This window comes from Ammodytes marinus, assembly GCF_949987685.1.
Source record: "Ammodytes marinus genome assembly, chromosome: 9".
Lineage (NCBI taxonomy): Eukaryota > Metazoa > Chordata > Actinopteri > Uranoscopiformes > Ammodytidae > Ammodytes > Ammodytes marinus.
Genome location: NC_137213.1, coordinates 5,141,869 through 5,158,539, shown reverse-complemented (window position 1 = coordinate 5,158,539; position 16,671 = coordinate 5,141,869). Strand labels below are relative to the sequence as shown.

Here is a 16,671-nt window from a genome sequence, read left to right as displayed (position 1 = left end):
TGGGCAGTTTAATGAATAGTTCACCTGCAGAAGTCATGTTCAAACATTAAAAAAATAAGAGATGAAGGTCTGATCATTCTTTGTGGTGTGGTAGGCTGTTTTTATTACTTTCTCTATATGCATTAGGGATGTGAATGTGTCGACCGAATGACCGGTTTTCCACTTGCGCTCAAGTTGACTTTAAAAATAGAATAGAAATCCGAAAATCAGTGGGTTATGCCGTTTTTTTTAATGGGAGATTTCACCGTGTATGTGAGTTCACGTCTGGTCGTGAGCGCGCAGCGAGTGTCACTTCTCCATGAAGTGTCAGCTTCACATAAGAGTCCGGTGTGGGACCATTTTTTCAAACTATTGATAAAAAACAATGCAGTGCAAAATATGCAGCATAAGTTAAACGCTCGTCTAAGACTATGACGTTAAATCACCTTAGAAACACACAATGCCTTCGTCCGATCACAGCAGCGTTTTACCGTGTGATCTCGCCAGCGAGTGAGCCGCCGCGCAGATGAACTGTGGTTTGTGGCTAAAATAATAACCGGGGATATTCTCCCCGTTAGCGATTTCAATGGGAAAGACTTCCGCGATCTGATTGAATGTCTCGAGCCTGAAAACACAGTGCCAAACTGCGCGACTATAGGAACTGTACAGTGAGCGGAGTCCCTCCGTTCGTTTCTGTCTACAACCGACACAATCGCCGGAGACGCATTCACATTGTTTAAATAACGCCTCTCATTTGTATTACCATTGGGGCTTGGATGCAAATACTGTAAGATTACGGCGGCAGATAAAGGAAAAGCGCAGTTATCATTTTCTGCACCTCAACCTCTGCTGTGGGAAGAAAGAAAGGGGGCAAAGCAAGTTGATTAATTTGTCGACTCGCAGGCGGACGGTAGGCAGCTCTGCCAATGGAGCGAGAGTGCACCCGCTTGTTGCTCCGCCTGTCAAAACGCCCACGCATCGGTTGTCCACTGGCCTTTCATTAAAAAATATATTTTATATTAGGTTTATTATATTGAGTCTTAAATAAACACTGTTTTCATTCCGACTCTCAACGCGCATTTCAATGAACCATGATGTAGTCTACAAAAAGATACTGAACTGTGATTGGCCAGTCACTGGCCCGGGCGGGACAGTGACTGGCCAATCAACTTGCTCTGCATATGATTTTACTGGCCCCGGGCCATCGGGCTATACGTTATGTCGAACCCTGACTTATATCTGTACAGCTAAATATCCCCATAGAAACATCGCTGCGTTTATTTTCGCCACCAGTTCAATTCAATGTCGGCTTGCTCCTGCTTACTCTCCCGCATACATGCCTTAGTCATGCGCAGGCCCCTGATCTCCTTGCAAGGGTCAGGGGCCTATCACGAGCCAGTCAATTTTTTTTTTTTTTGGAATGGCATTGTTCAGGGCCTTCGAAGATCGGGGCCCCACATTCAGCTTAAAAAAAAATAAAAAATTATAATTTCTTTTTCTGATGGGCCCCCCTCTGCCTTGAGCCCCCCCGTGACTGTCGCACTTTCCCCCGCAGTCCGTCGGCCCTGGCTGTATGTCAAGAATGTCCCACACAGAAACTGACGACAGTTCTTTGAGGTTAATTTCTGTGCTCTTTTCACGTTTTGAGAATGAATACAATATTTTAAAAATCATCTCACACAACTTACATTGTTTGCGAATTAAATTAATCAGTACAATGCAATTTATATAACACAACGAATGCAACTCATAATGCATGGGCCATGGCACAAACTTGTGTGTGTGTGTGTGTGTGTGTGTGTGTGTGTGTGTGTGTGTGTGTGTGTGTGTGTGTGTGTGTGTGTGTGTGTGTGTGTGTGTGTGTGTGTGTGTGTGTGTGTGTGTGTGTGTGTGTGTGTGTGTGTGTGTGTGTGTGTGTGTGTGTGTGTGTGTGTGTGTGTGTGTGTGTGTGTGTGTGTGTGTGTGTGTGTCCAGCAGATGTGCCTCAGATGCTGGTGGTGGAGAGTAAAGAAGAGACCCCCCTCCCAGGTGTGGAGCAGGAGGAGCCCCCAGACATTAAGGAGGAACCAGAGGAACTGTGGAGCCCTCTGGAGGGAGAGCAGCTTCAAGATATCACCAACTTCCCCTTCACTCCAGATCCACATTTACAATCTGAGACTGACAACAGCGATGATTATGATTGGACAGGTATAACATCTCTGAACAATGCTAGAGTATCTAAAAGACGCTCAGCAGTTTGTGGCAAAACATATACAAAGAAAGGACATTTGAGACGACACAAAAAAAATTTGGTTTTGGTTTCTAAACTGACATATTCTAACTCCCTCTGGTGCCCAAACAATACATGCAATACAACAACTATTATTGTATCCCTCAAACAGACCATGGAAACCTTCCATCTTGCCAGCTGGACAACTCTCCGGCAGGCTCTTCATCTGCGGGCCCACCAACCCATGTCCCTGTTATAGCCTCCGACTGGGTCTCATCATACGAAGTCCCTTGGGAGATAATGCCGGCGAGTTTGCTCCAAAGTGTCACACAGGGCCAGAAACCCAGAAAGCACGAGCGTTTGGCCATGGTGAGGGTCATCGTAGACTCCATTAGAAACCAATGCTTGAACCCGACGAGAAACCAGTGCTCGGAAATCGTAAGATCGATCGTACGAAAGTATCCAAAGAGTTTTGCGGACGTCACGATCGAAGGAGAACTGATCGGCTGCGGGTACAGTTCCCTGTTGAACCAAATTAAATCCCGAGTCGAAAATTGTAATCGGGCAAACCCGCTCGTCAGGATCAGGAGACCAAAGCGTAACGTTGAGCACAGCCCGTCTACGGCCAGGAGCGAGACCACGCCATCCAAATGTTCCAAAACAGACAGCTACGGCTGCATCCGCTGGAACCCCCTCCACCTCCCCGAAAACCAGACTCCGGAATCAATGGAGGAGAAAAGAATGGACATGGTGCGGTTGTTTTCTACGGAGGGATCGCAAGCAGCAGACCGCGGCCAGGTGGCAGAATACATGGACATATCATACGCTTCTCAACGCTATTCCATCAACGCAAACCCCCCGCCGAGTGTCGACGAACTCAAAGAACGGTGGCCATTCCTGTTCGTCAAGAGGTTTCTGTGCGCCCACTTCAACACACTGACCGGGATCGACATCAACACGAGGCTCACGGAATCTCTGTCCAGGAAAGGCAAAAGGGTGCTACACTTTTTCGAGAGTCAATTGTCAAGGTGGAAGGAGGAGGTCAGAGGAGTCCTGACAGATATCCACAGTGCCGGGGACGTCGACTATGGCGTCGCATCCATGCTCACCATTATGGCCCACTTCAGAGAGAGGGAGGATTCACTCTTTCTTCTGCTTGGTGTGAGTATTAATGTTAATTGTAAACGGCTGTCCAGAGGATATCTGTGACTATTCCTGTTTATCTATAAATGCTATGTTATTGAATGGCATTTTCATCATCATATAAAAGAGAAGTTTAATATGCCTGTTTTAGTAGTTGATTTAAATGATTTATTTAATTTTTTTTCAATTGCTGCACGTAGGACGATGCAACTGCAGAAGATGTACGTGGCAGCCTCTCCGTGCCAAGTTCCCCGAGGCTGATAGCATTTGGTAAGGTTATCATAATGGTTTAACTTACTCAGTGCGTTTACATGCAGACTCATAATCGGGTAAATAAACGAATAAGACTTCAACAGGACTTGTAAAATGCATGTAAACACCTTTATCCGATCTATTTCGCACACAAACATTAACGGAACATTAACGGACAAGCGAAGTTGGATAAGAACACCTAGATAACTCCCTCATAGTCGGCATTCTACCTGCATGTATACAGGATCACATATCACATATCAGAGTTTGCGTTCTGCGCTTGCTCGAGAATCCCTGCGGAGGATTTTACAAGGAAGTGGAAGGAGACGACATAATAAATAGTAGTGTTGTTGCCAGAAAGGAACCGGACGTGGCTCTATAACTACTTGTTGAAAGGGCTACAGCGCCACCTAGCATAGCGGAGTCAGCTATGCTCCAGCCTTTTATCGAATATTTGTAAAGGCCAGACAAGTGACGCGGTCCGTTCGAGTGGCAAGTTCGGTATGTGTCTTAATCCAATCTAGTGTAGTTGTCCCATGGAAACGCACTGACTGATATAATTGAAGAGATTATGAACCACTGAAGTTTACTTTATCTGTTTCCTTCACGCTTTTGGTGAACCCCATCAAGGCTCTCCCTCAGCACAAAGATCTTTTCACTCACCACCCCAATGGGGAACTAGCACGCTTAGCACACGTTATAAAACACCATTGGACCCGCTGCTCATCTCCTTTTTAGCTCAGCCACACACTAGTTCATACCTTGTCAACTTTCCAGTCAACAAAAAGTGAAACAAAAATCTTATGGCAGTTCTGTGTGTTACAGGGGATTCTGTTCTCTCTGCAAAGAAATGGATGCTGGCCATAGAGGGCACCGTCATCATCCAGTCACAAGAGCTGACAGACTTTCAGTCAGCATTAGCTGTCCTGATGGGCTCCTACTACGTGTTCAATGTGCAGTACCAGGAAGAGGCAGCCAGTACTTTGGAGTTCATTCAGAGGTTTGTCCATAATACATTTATCCAAGTACAGGAAAACTGCACCTGCGTTCCAATACCCATACTTCCCTACTATCGAGTATGCCAGAAAAATATTTAGGACGTCCCAATACATGCACGTCAATTGTAGTGTGCTAAAAATACATAAATGCCCCACTAACTCCAATAGCATTTTGGAGTATTCGTCTTTATTCTTGACATTTCTCGACATAATGAAAAAAAAAATCTTCCTTTTTACATGATTTTTTTCTCCTGTGGCCCTAAAGCTCTTCTGCACTTTAGTATACAGTGTAGTAAAAAGAAAAAGTATGTGATTTGGAACGCAGGGTACATTTTCTGGAAAATGAAAACACTCTTACATCCTGTCCAGCTTATTAATGGCAGTTGGGGAAAAACAATGTGTTTTTTTTCTTGTGCCTGTAGGTTCATTCTAAGAATCAACCCTGATGGTTCCAAATGCCAGTCCACGTCCCGGGTCAGCCGCACATCTGGGAAGAACGTCCAGAGAAAAAGTACCTACCTGAATCCCCTCGTGGCATCTCTCATCAGAGAGCTTGTGGACTTTGTCTGGCAACGTGAATAAGTGAAAAGAAATCCTCACATGCACTCATTTTCATGTCATTAGCTTGTTTTTTTTATTGCGGTTGTTATAAGTTGAGGGTCCGCGCATGATGTACAATTCATCTGCAGCTGTTCACATCGTTGTATGATGAAAAATGCCAGTTAAGGTGGTATTACCTCATTTCATTGTCCACTTGTGTTACAGTAAATGTATGTTGTTGACCTTTGTGAGCTCATTCTTCCAGAGCCAATGCTGCCTTAATGCTGTTAGCGCTATGCCAATGTTATTAGCGCATTTAATGAAGACGTGCATTGTAATTCAGCTTGTTCCATTACTCAACTCATGCAATGGAAATTGAACAAGGAAGTCTATAACCAGGAGCAGACATCTCACACTCAAAGTGAAGTGTTCACCTTTTTAAAGGTGGGATAAGAAATTTTAGGGAATGTTGAAAAAAAAAAAAAAAATGTCATCAATATTGTAGATGGTGTACAATATTGCTGGTGAAGACTGAACCTTTACGGGATACCCCTTTATCTCCATCCATGATAATATCACCTATTACTAGTTTGTTCCAAACAGGTTTTTTTTAAACATTCTACATAATGTCCCATCTTTTTCGGAATGTGGGTTGTATCTTTTCATTTCTTTTGTTAAAGGTGCTGTAAGCCGAATGGTTCTTTTAGCTAACTTCCTGTCAGTTACTGCAGTTAGCAGTCCCCTCGCTCGTCCCTACGTCGCCACATTAATGCACTGCAGTCTTCAAGCAGCGAGTTATCTAGCATCATCTCAGATCTTTAAGTGTGATCAAACATGATAAAAACCATCAAAACAGCCATTGGGAAGGATTTTTACCTGCTCCGACATTGTAGGCGCATAAACATTCACCCATCTGTCGCTCTGGTGTGCACTGGCAGTGAGACCGACGGGTGTCGGTTTGTAGCGTTCTCTCGTGTGATTGGATATCAATTTCGGGATCCCCGAAAAATGTATTTGCCGATTACATGCAGAGCAGCTGACTGAGAGATCGGCTTTATGAAACGCGCACATTACGTAAGTGATCACTATATGAATAAAGACCGATTTAACACTTATATTAAGATAAATGGCTTACCTCACCTTTAAAACAAATATCATTCCAATTTTTATTTATGTTTGTCTCTATCTCAAAAACTGTTACCAATTGTATTTTCTGAATTCAGTAAATTAAACCTACATATTAAACCTACATGTCGTGTCATAAGTTTGTGAATATAGTTCGGTGAGAAAAAAAGGACTTGAAGTAAGGGGGCGTGGCGTGAGTAATGGCTCCGGGCCGCAGCTGCACCTTTATCGAGGAACCAAAGATTCCCTCTCCGTGTTTCTGCCCGGACTGTGTTAGAGACGAACCAAACACCTAGGTAAGCGCACATTTATTTTCTGCTTTCCCTTAGTTTTCTGTGCTGCTGTGAGAGCAGTAACAGTGTGAAGTTTCAGAGGGAGAGGCTGAGCTGAGCCCGCGAGGTGAGTTCACTGCTGTGTGCTCGCGCTGTCTGCGTCACGGAGAATAATAATAATACATCACATTTAAAGCGCTTTTCCAAATATACGCTACACAATAGCAGCTAAATCATACAAAACAAAAAGGTTAAAAGCAAGGGTGAAAAGGTGTGCCTTGATTTCTGTAACTCCATCCTAGAATGAAGCGCTCCCATTCATATGCTCTGTGTTGACGGAGTCAAGGCACAAGGCTTCATAACCTATTTCTCACTTGATTAACTAGTGACACTTATCAGATTAAAGATATAGTGTGTAACTTTTACATTTAAATGAATGTTGCATTCAAGCCATCGCTAAACGAGTTGACACAAAGTTGATGAAGCCTATCTGCTCCACACTTTGTATTTCTCAGTATGCATGATGCACTTAACAAAACATAGTAGGCCTATAGCATCTTTAGTGATGTATTTATTTATCTGCACTTATGGTTTGTACTGAACGGTTACGATCAACAACATAGCCTACACTTCCTGAGTTCATCATCAGCTGAAACAGGCAGTCCTAACCTCAAAGCAATACAGGAAGCAAGTCAAACGACAGACGACAGCACACTCAACCTCAGTCTCTTCATTTTCTTTGACTTAAATCAAGCACATTCAAAATGTAAAAGTCCATAAACATATTTACTTTATACATTTTGTATTCAGCCATGTATTGATCCCTTTTTTTAAGTTTTCTATATACGCATTTTATCACCACAGTGTTACACCGACATATCTAACAAATAAAATGTGATGCAAAATCAAAAACACTGAAACTGTGTCTCTTGTGTAGTCATGCTGCTAGTGGATCCTGGTCTGTACATCGGCACTGCGGCTGACCTCAACGACAGCCAGTCATTGGCCGACGCAGCTGTCACTCACATCCTGTCAGTGGACTCGGTGGACCCTGGCCCTCTGCTGCCTGCTGATGGGGGGGCCTACAGCAGGAAGTGGGTCAACGTGCTGGATGAAGCCACCTCTGACCTGCTGAGTCACATGGACCAATGCTTCATGTTCATTCAGGAGGCTGTGGATAAAGGCCGGGCCGCACTGGTTCACTGGTAACTGGCCCTGCGTTCCAAATCGCATACTCTTTCTTTTTTCTATTATACATACTACATCTGACAATAAAAAGTATCTAGTTAGGATGTAGTAGGCATACACTTGGGTAATACTTTAACTTATTTATTTCATCATAACATTGCGCCTTGATCTTGACTTTTGCTTTTATATCTGTCGCATCCCCGTTTGTTTTCATATGGAGGCTCCGTCGATGTGACGTCACTTCCGGTGCGCACTGGATTGTGGGTCAGAATCGGCCAAATAGGATGCTGTTTTTAACCAACATTAAAATCTCGGCTGGATGTAGTAGACATCCGGGTATTTCTAACCATACTAAATCTGGCCATAAGAATTGGGACATCCTTTATCTATTTTCTACCATACTTAAAAGTAGATAGTATGGGTATTGGAACGCAGCCTTGTTCTCAAGCCAACACTCAGCTTTCACCATTCATTGGTTAACCTTCAGGGTTTTACATTACAGGTGTGTCTAGTGGTTTGTAAAGAGTTAGAGATGCACAAATCCACTATTTTTTTCAGTACGATACGATTGGTGATGTTATGTGTAATGTTAGGAAGGCTCAAGCAACACAGCAATTCTAATTCAAAAGAGCAGAAAATATACACAAATGCATAGAGGGTTATCTGAACGGTTTGAAGACAGAAGAACATCAGAACTCAACTTTTTCATTGTTACATTTTTTCTATCGTGTGCTATATCACATCACTATGGTCTTAAAATTGAATTATCTTTCATGGTTAAAATTACAAGATAAAAAACAGACTTTGGAATTGGTATCGGTACGTGGACCAGAATTTTAGTCCGATATCCATACATACAGGTGAAACTCGAAAAATTAGAATATCGTGCAAAAGTTCATTTATTTCAGTAATTCAACTTTCAACGTGAAAATAATATATTATACAGACTCATTACATTCAAAGTGAGATATTTCAAGCCTTTATTTGTTATAATTGTGATTATTATGGTTTACAGCTTATGAAAACCCCAAATTCAAAATCTCAGAAAATTAGAATATTACATAAAATCAATAAAAAAAGGATTTTAAATACAGAAATGTCGGCCCTCTAGAAAGTACAATCATGCATATGTACTAAGTACTTGGTTTGGGCCCCTTTTGCACAAATGATTGCCTAAATGCGGCGTGGCATGGATGCTATCAGCCTGTGGCACTGCTAAGGTGTTATGGAAGCCCAGGTTGCTTTGATAGAGGCCTTCAGCTCGTCTGTATTGTTGGGTCTGGTGTGTCTCATCTGCCTCTTGACAATACTCCATAGTTTCTCTATTGGTTTCAGGTCAGGAGAGTTGTCTGGCCAATCAACACAGTGATACCATGGTCAGTCAACCAGTTACTTGTGGTTTTGGCACTGTGGACAGGTGTCAAGTTTTGCTGGAAAAAGTAATTCAGCATCTCCATAAAGCTTGTCGACAGACAGGAGCATCAAGTGCTCTAAAATCTCCTGGTAGACAGCTGTGGTGACTTTGGACTTGATAACACAGTGGACCAACATCATCAGATGACATGGTGCCTCAAATCATCACTGACTGTTGAAACTTAACAGTGGTCTTCAAGCCCCTTGGATTTTGTGCCCCTCCACTCTTCCTCTATGGGACCTTGATTTCCAAATGAAACGCAACATTTGATTTGGATCAGTGATGATTTGAGGTATCATGTCATCTGCTGCTGTTAGGCCACTGTGTTATCAAGTCCAAAGTCACCACAGCCATCTACCAGAAGATTTTAGAGCACTTCCGTCTGTTGACAAGCTTTATGGTGATGACAATTTCCATTTCCAGCTAGACTTGGCACCTGCCCACAGTACCAAAAACCACTGGTAACTGGTTGACCGACCATGGTATTACTGTGCATGAATGGCCAGACAACTCTCCTGACCTGAACTCCATAGAGAAACTATGGACTATTGTCAAGAGGAAGATGATACACACCAGACCCAACAATACAGACGAGCTGAAGGCCACTATCAAAGCAACCTGGGCTTCCATAACACCTCAGCAGTGCCACAGACTGATAGCATCCATGCCACGCCGCATTTAGGCAATAATTCATGCAAAAGGGGCCCAAACCAAGTACTTAGTACATATGCATGATTATACTTTCTAGAGGGTCGACATTTCTGTATTTAAAAACCTTTTTTCTTTTGATTTTATGTAATATTCTAATTTTCTGAGATTTTGAATTTGGGTTTTTTATAAACTGTAAGCCATAATAATCACAATTATAACAAATAAAGGCTTCACATATCTCATTTAGCATGTAATGAGTCTGTATAATATATTATTTTCACCTTTTAAAGTTGAATTACTGAAATAAATGAACTTTTGCACGATATTAAAATTTTTCGAGTTACACCTGTAGATTGCAGCCATATCAGACCTGATACAGATATTGGATCGGATTGGTCCCATCCCGATAAAGAGCAATAGCCAATACATGTGTTCAGTTGGACAGTTAACAGATTTCCCATAAATAAACCAGCTATAGTGTACATTTAATGTTTATTTCCTGTCTTTTGGTTCTGAAGCAATACAATATTTTTTTATTAGATTAATGAAAGAATTTTCAAACACTTTTTATCATGCTTTTCACTCTAGCTGTTCCACTACACAATTAAACGTGGAGACAGTGATTCTGGAGAATGCTTCTTGTCAAAATCCCTTTTTGTCAATATCTCCTCACTCCGATTCTGCACTGTATGTGCACTGACAACTATAAATATATACTATACTATATACTATAACTACAGAGTGCAAGGTGTACACGTAGAAAATGTGAAAGCGACCCTTAATGGTAAAGTCACGTGGCAGAGCCAACGCACACTCTAAAAGAGATACTTTGATAATTATTTGTCTTTTGATTTCCATTATTTTTCTGTGTGTGTCAGTCAGGCTGGTCGGAGTCGCAGTGCCACCATTATCACTGCTTATCTGATGAAGAGATACCAGCTGGGCTTCACTGAGGCCTACCACAGGCTGAGGACTGTTAAACAGGATGTACAGTAAGTGTGTGTGTGTGTGTGTGTCACTTGCTTTTGCATTTCTTATACATTTACTCATTAATAGTATTTGACTATTTACAATACTGGTACCACACAACTGCATTTTTTGTAGCCTGGTTGAGCTGACCATTGTCATGATGGATGTAATCATGATTAGACATGGGGCGAATGATTGACAGCTGGTGAATTTGTGTTAGGGTCAACCGAGGTTTCGAGGAGCAGTTGTGTCTGTATGAGGCCATGCAGTGTGAAGTGGACACCTCCAGCCCTGTGTACAAACAGTACAGGCTGACCAAGATCACTGAGAAGTACCCAGGTAAACACGCATACAAACTCACTCACTCACTCACTTGCACGCACAAATTACGTTTTATAAAACTGGCCCACAGTACATATCATTTGCCAACACACACTCATTTCTTACATGGATCATTATTTGTGCCTTCATAATCACTGATTTTCTTTGTGTGTTTGTGAGCAGAGTTGCAGCACGTCCCCAGGGAGCTGCTGTTTGCCGTGGACCCGGCCCACTCCGCCTCCTCTGACGTGTCCTACCGCTGCAGGAAGTGCAGGTGAAAGGTGGATTAAGTTTATACAGTGGCTGGATGGAGGACAAGTTGTATAATCAGTGTTTTCCCCTACCATTATACAGGCCAACAGCTGCCCAAAAAAAAAAAAAAAAAAATGTAAAAAAAAAAAAAAAAAATGTAATTTTATTTTTTTTATTTAAAAAAAAAAAAAAAATTGTCTGCGCTACGCCGCGTGATGCACGTGTGCATTCGGAGCGCACATGTCAAACAGGGAAACTGACGAGAAAGAACCTTCCTTTATAGGTCCATGGCATAGGCTACACTGGAGATATTTAGGACTCAGTAACAGGGAGTTGAACAGGAAAAAGTGATGAGCAAAACTTAGAAAGTTAAAGTTGCTACGTCGCCATGGCAACCAATCTGTATCAACAGCTGAGACAGCGCAGCAAGTTATCTTGAAAACAGCAGGCTATAGTAGCCCTACAAGCTTTATTTTTTGGTATTTTCAATGCTACTTTATTTTTATGTTTTAAATTGAGAACTAGGCTACATGAAATATAATGGGTCGGAATACAAAATGTTGCTTATTTTGCACACATTTTGATTGATAGGCTAATCATGATGTGTAGCCTAGGTTAATTCATTTATTTTAAATGAATATTTGATAAATTAAAGAAAATGTTTCATGATCCAGATTATTCCAGAAATTAATACTAGACAGGATATACCTGTCTATATTAGGTCTTCGTGTTTATTGTATTTTATTTTCATATCTATGTGTTTTTCTTCAATAGTTTATATGGCTTGTGTCTCCAAATTATTCCATAAAATTGTTTTAGGCAGGACATACGTATGACAGCTGTTTATAGAGCAAAAAAAATAAAATCAGATTTAGCTTCTCAAAGTGCACCAGTTTGATGCATTTAACTTTAAAAAGGTAAAGGTTTTCTTCCGCAGGGGCATGCCCCACTAGAAGGTCCATTCTCCCCCAGCAGTCTCAAAAAATCATGAGGGAAACACAAAATGTACAAACGTACCGAATGTGAAGGCATAACCCGATGCCCTGATTTGTAGCGGGCTGTCAAAAGAGGCTCATCCATAATTTTGGTCAATTTCTACTACAAATTTGGTACGCACGCCGCGCGCATACTCTTTATCAGCTTTTACCACCGGGCCTAAAAACAATTCTAGGGGAAACACTGACAGTGTTATCACTGTGTTGACGCTATAGTGTTACTCTATCCGTCTGTACTTCTCATAACTTCTGGGTCACAATGTTGGATCAGAACACACAGAGACAGCATTCTGCAGGTAAGAACTGCCAATATACTGACTTCATACAGTCAATAATGTTCGGTTTTAAAGGAAACTCTGGTACAGAAGTGCCTGCAATTACATTACCAGCCACTAGAAACAAAAACATAACTACGGCAGATTACAGCTTTAACAGGAGGAATGTATGATATGGTTTCATGCAATCAGCAACAGGTGTTTCCTTGTAGTTTGTCATCAAAATTCAGGAGGAAAAATGGGAAACAAGTGTAAAGATTCCCACTTGAAATCTTAATCGTATGACATGCATCTCAGCCAGGCATGCCTGCTGTGTTCGCTTGTACGCGGAAAATGAAGAAGTGTGAAGACCTCTCATAAAAACCATAGGCTGTATATAAAAAGATAAAAACAAAAGTATCACTTCAACACCGTGGTTGGGGAAATAATGTCCATATCCATAGTGGATCTCCTTACTTACCCTCCTCCTTCTCCCCCCCTGACAGACGGGCTCTGTTCCGTGGCTCCAGTCTCCTCACTCACCCAGCAGGAGAAGGAGAGCCGGCCTTTGGTCACAAGAAGTACAGCAACCGCACTGGTAAGAAGGACACCACCATACAAGCAGCTGTCCCTTCACTCATGAGGTGAAAGGGGCAGGTATTGTACATATTGTAGTTGGACCAGCTGGTTTGTCCCACTCATCAACACGGTATCTCTGACACTCAGCTCATTGAGTCTCTCCTTCTCCATTAAGCATGTGTGAAGACTCAACCTGTCGTTTATCATAAGGATTGATATGAAATGTGTTGTCGTCGTAGGAGACGTCCGGTGCACGTCTTACTTCATTGAACCAGTGCAGTGGATGGAACAATCGCTACTTGGAGTTATGGATGGACAGGTAATAGACAAACGCATACACACATGCACACAACTGAACTAGATCAAACGCATCCTGCCGTCTCTCTTTCACTCGCATTCCTAAATAAATGCATGATCTGCCGGCACTCATAAAACCACTGCACTAATGGTACCCTTGTCTGTCTGTCTGTCTGTCTGTCTGTCTGTCTGTCTGTCTGTCTGGCTGTCTGTCTGTCTGTGTAGCTGCTGTGTCCTAAGTGTAGCTATAAGCTGGGCTCATTCAACTGGTGTGGTGATCAGTGTTCGTGCGGCCGCTGGGTCTCTCCCGCCTTCCAGCTGCACCGTAACAGAGTGGACGAGATCCGACAACTGAACGTCGTGCAGAAATAAAACTGGAGCGCGCACACGCACACACACACACACACACACACACACACACACACACCCCTCCTCAAAACACAGTTTAACAAGAAATATATGACACTGAATCCTCAACTGTTCTAAAGACCAACTTAGTACTTATGCAGCAAAGCTAATTTTGCTTGGATGTTGTTTTGTGTGACAGTGTGGGACAAACTGCTTTGTACAGATACTAACTCCAGGAAACATATCACGCTTTGGAAGTTGAAAACCAGTGGCTTTTCAATGTAAAGAAGACTGTTGCCAAATTAAAATACTTTATATTTTGCAGAAATTGGTGCTGAAGCAAATTATTATGATATAAAATGAGTTATGTGTTTTCATAATTGATGCCTTAAAACAGCTTTATATTTGATTGATTGATTGATTGATTGATTAAACTTTATTTCAGACATATCAAAAAAAAAAGAAAAACTAAAAGCATGAAAACACAACACAAAGAATATGTTCAAATGATTTCACAAATAAAAATAAACAAAATAAACAAAAAATAAACATAACATTGAATTGATATGCCTGAAAAGGAGTAGGAAGAAGTATAAACTTATTTAATCCTACCCCTTTTCCACAGCTCAATAACTTTATAATAATTTTTTATATATATATATATTTTTTTATATTTATACAATCCATATATCCATATATACTCGACGCCATTGCAAATGAGGGACACCCCTGAATTGGTCTCCCGAGGATAAACAAAAGTCAAACGAAAAATGAAATGAAATATCCACTACATACATCCATACAAAAATACATCCACCGTATGCATCAACACAATTCATACGTCCATATCTCCATATTTGTACAACTCACATATCCATATCCACACATACATATACTTTCCGTCTTAAATCTCTCCCTCATCCCTGTACCTGTTAAAAATCATTGCTTTGAATTTTTTTTTGAACTGAATCATGTTTGGACATTGCTTTAACTCCGTGCTCATACCATTCCACAGTTTCACACCACCAATTGAAATGCAATGACATTTTAAAGTCATGCGTGCAGCCAGTGTCTTAAAGTTTAACTGTTCCCTCAAATTATAACCACCCTCTCTGTCAAAAAAAAGTTTTTGAATGTTACCTGGTAGCAGTTTGTTTCTAGCTTTGAACATGATTTGTGCAACTTGATATTCAACCAGGTCATTGAACTTTATGATACGGGAATGTAAAAAGAGGAGGTTGGTGTGATCATAATATCCAGCTTTATTGATTATTCTTATGGCTCGTTTTTGAAGTGTGACTAGTGGTAGCAGTGAGCTTTTGTAAGTGGTCCCCCAGACCTCCACACAGTAAATTAAATAAGGTAAGATCATTGAGCAGTAAAGAATATGCAATGATTTGTGATCCAATATATGCTTTGCTTTACCCAGGACTGAGATGCTTCGTGACAGTTTAGATTTAACATGATTTATGTGAGGTTTCCAGCATAGCTTGTGGTCTATTGTCACACCCAGGAATTTATTTACATACACTCTTTCAATATTAACACCATCTATCTTGACATTTATATCACTATTTAAATTACAATTTCCAAACAACATGATTTTTGTTTTGCTTAAATTCAATGATAATTTATTATTGTCAAACCACCTTTTTAATTTGCTCATTTCAGAAGTAATTGACTCCAGAAGCTGCTGCAAGTCCTCTCCCGTACAAAAAATATTTGTGTCATCTGCAAATAACACAAATTGTAAAATATTTGATGTTTTACATATGTCATTTATGTAGAGAATAAAAAGAATTGGCCCTAACACTGACCCCTGGGGGACCCCACAAGCAATGTCCAAACAAGCTGACACGTATTCACCCATCTTCACAAACTGTTGCCTGTTCTGTAGATAGCTCCTCAGCCAGTTTAATACAACCCCCCTGATACCATACCGTTCTAATTTATTAATTAATATATCATGATTTATGGTATCAAATGCTTTTTTGAGATCAATAAAAACACCAGCTGCATATTTCTTTTGGTCCAGGGAATTTGTAATCTTTTCAATTAGCTCAATGACTGCTAATGAAGTGGATCGGTTGGGTCTGAATCCGTATTGGCTGTCAGTTAGTAAATTGTGTTTATTGATGAATTTATTAAGTCTAGCAGCAAATACTTTTTCTAAGATTTTTGAGAATTGAGGAAGCAATTACAGATAGATAGAAATAGATATTTGTTTTCTCTTTCATATTACTGTACATTCAAAATGATTTGGTCTTGAACTGTTACCTAGACAATTGGAGACTGTTGCTGATCTTCTGAGAAGGGCATTTCAGCATTTAAATGAATAATAGAAAAAAACTTACATAATATACATTCATTTACAGTAAGCAACATTAGTACCAGTGATTACAGCGCTGCTACCGGCCTCTTCATTCAGTACTGTAGCCAGTGTTGGTGTGATGCAAAAGTTGAGAATGTATTGAACGGAAGTGTCAAAAAATGTGAATTTTATACCACAGCTAATATTCCCAAACAAGGAGGATGCTCTTGATGTTTTCTAATCTGTATACGAAACAGTTTACACGTGTGCAAGATTAACCTGTTTTATTTCACTTGTGTGTGTGTGCTTTTTACATTTTTTTAAATTCGAAAGAGAGCCCTAAGATGTCTCCCGTTTCCATTTTATATTCAATATTCTTTCCTCATATCCAACATGAACAGTTGGTTCATTCCAGCTGAGACTCCAGTACAGCAGATCCAACTCAAAGACACATTTTATTTGTCCTGGAGGTTTCTTGACAGATGGGAAAAGAACTCAGACCACATTCCTCAGTCGTCTTTGAAACGACATATTCTCTGTGACAGTAGCCCGGATAAACTTTTCAATCAGAATG

The 16,671-nt window shown here is 40.9% G+C and overlaps 2 protein-coding genes across 3 annotated transcripts; both read left to right on the top strand.

Annotated features, from left to right (window-relative positions):
• Positions 1-1,967: 1,967 nt before the first annotated feature.
• On the top strand, positions 1,968-5,776 carry LOC307256067 (uncharacterized protein; the record flags this gene model as incomplete). Its single annotated transcript, XM_080034933.1, has 5 exons — positions 1,968-2,166; positions 2,361-3,349; positions 3,532-3,601; positions 4,409-4,583; positions 5,004-5,776. 5 exons carry the CDS (start codon positions 1,968-1,970, stop codon positions 5,161-5,163), a joined length of 1,593 nt encoding a protein of 530 aa, XP_079891059.1. The 3' UTR covers positions 5,164-5,776.
• A 751-nt stretch (positions 5,777-6,527) lies between these two features.
• dusp12 (dual specificity phosphatase 12) lies at positions 6,528-16,371 on the top strand. Of its 2 annotated transcripts, none has more exons than XM_080033667.1 (8): positions 6,528-6,645; positions 7,456-7,723; positions 10,650-10,763; positions 10,961-11,079; positions 11,245-11,335; positions 13,069-13,160; positions 13,381-13,460; positions 13,664-16,371. In XM_080033667.1, exons 2-8 carry the CDS (start codon positions 7,458-7,460, stop codon positions 13,808-13,810), a joined length of 909 nt encoding a protein of 302 aa, XP_079889793.1. In that variant the 5' UTR covers positions 6,528-6,645; positions 7,456-7,457; the 3' UTR covers positions 13,811-16,371. The 2 variants fall into 2 exon arrangements, with proteins under 2 accessions (XP_079889793.1, XP_079889794.1); XM_080033668.1 differs by having other exon boundaries at positions 6,535-6,542.
• The last annotated feature ends 300 nt before the right edge of the window (positions 16,372-16,671 follow it).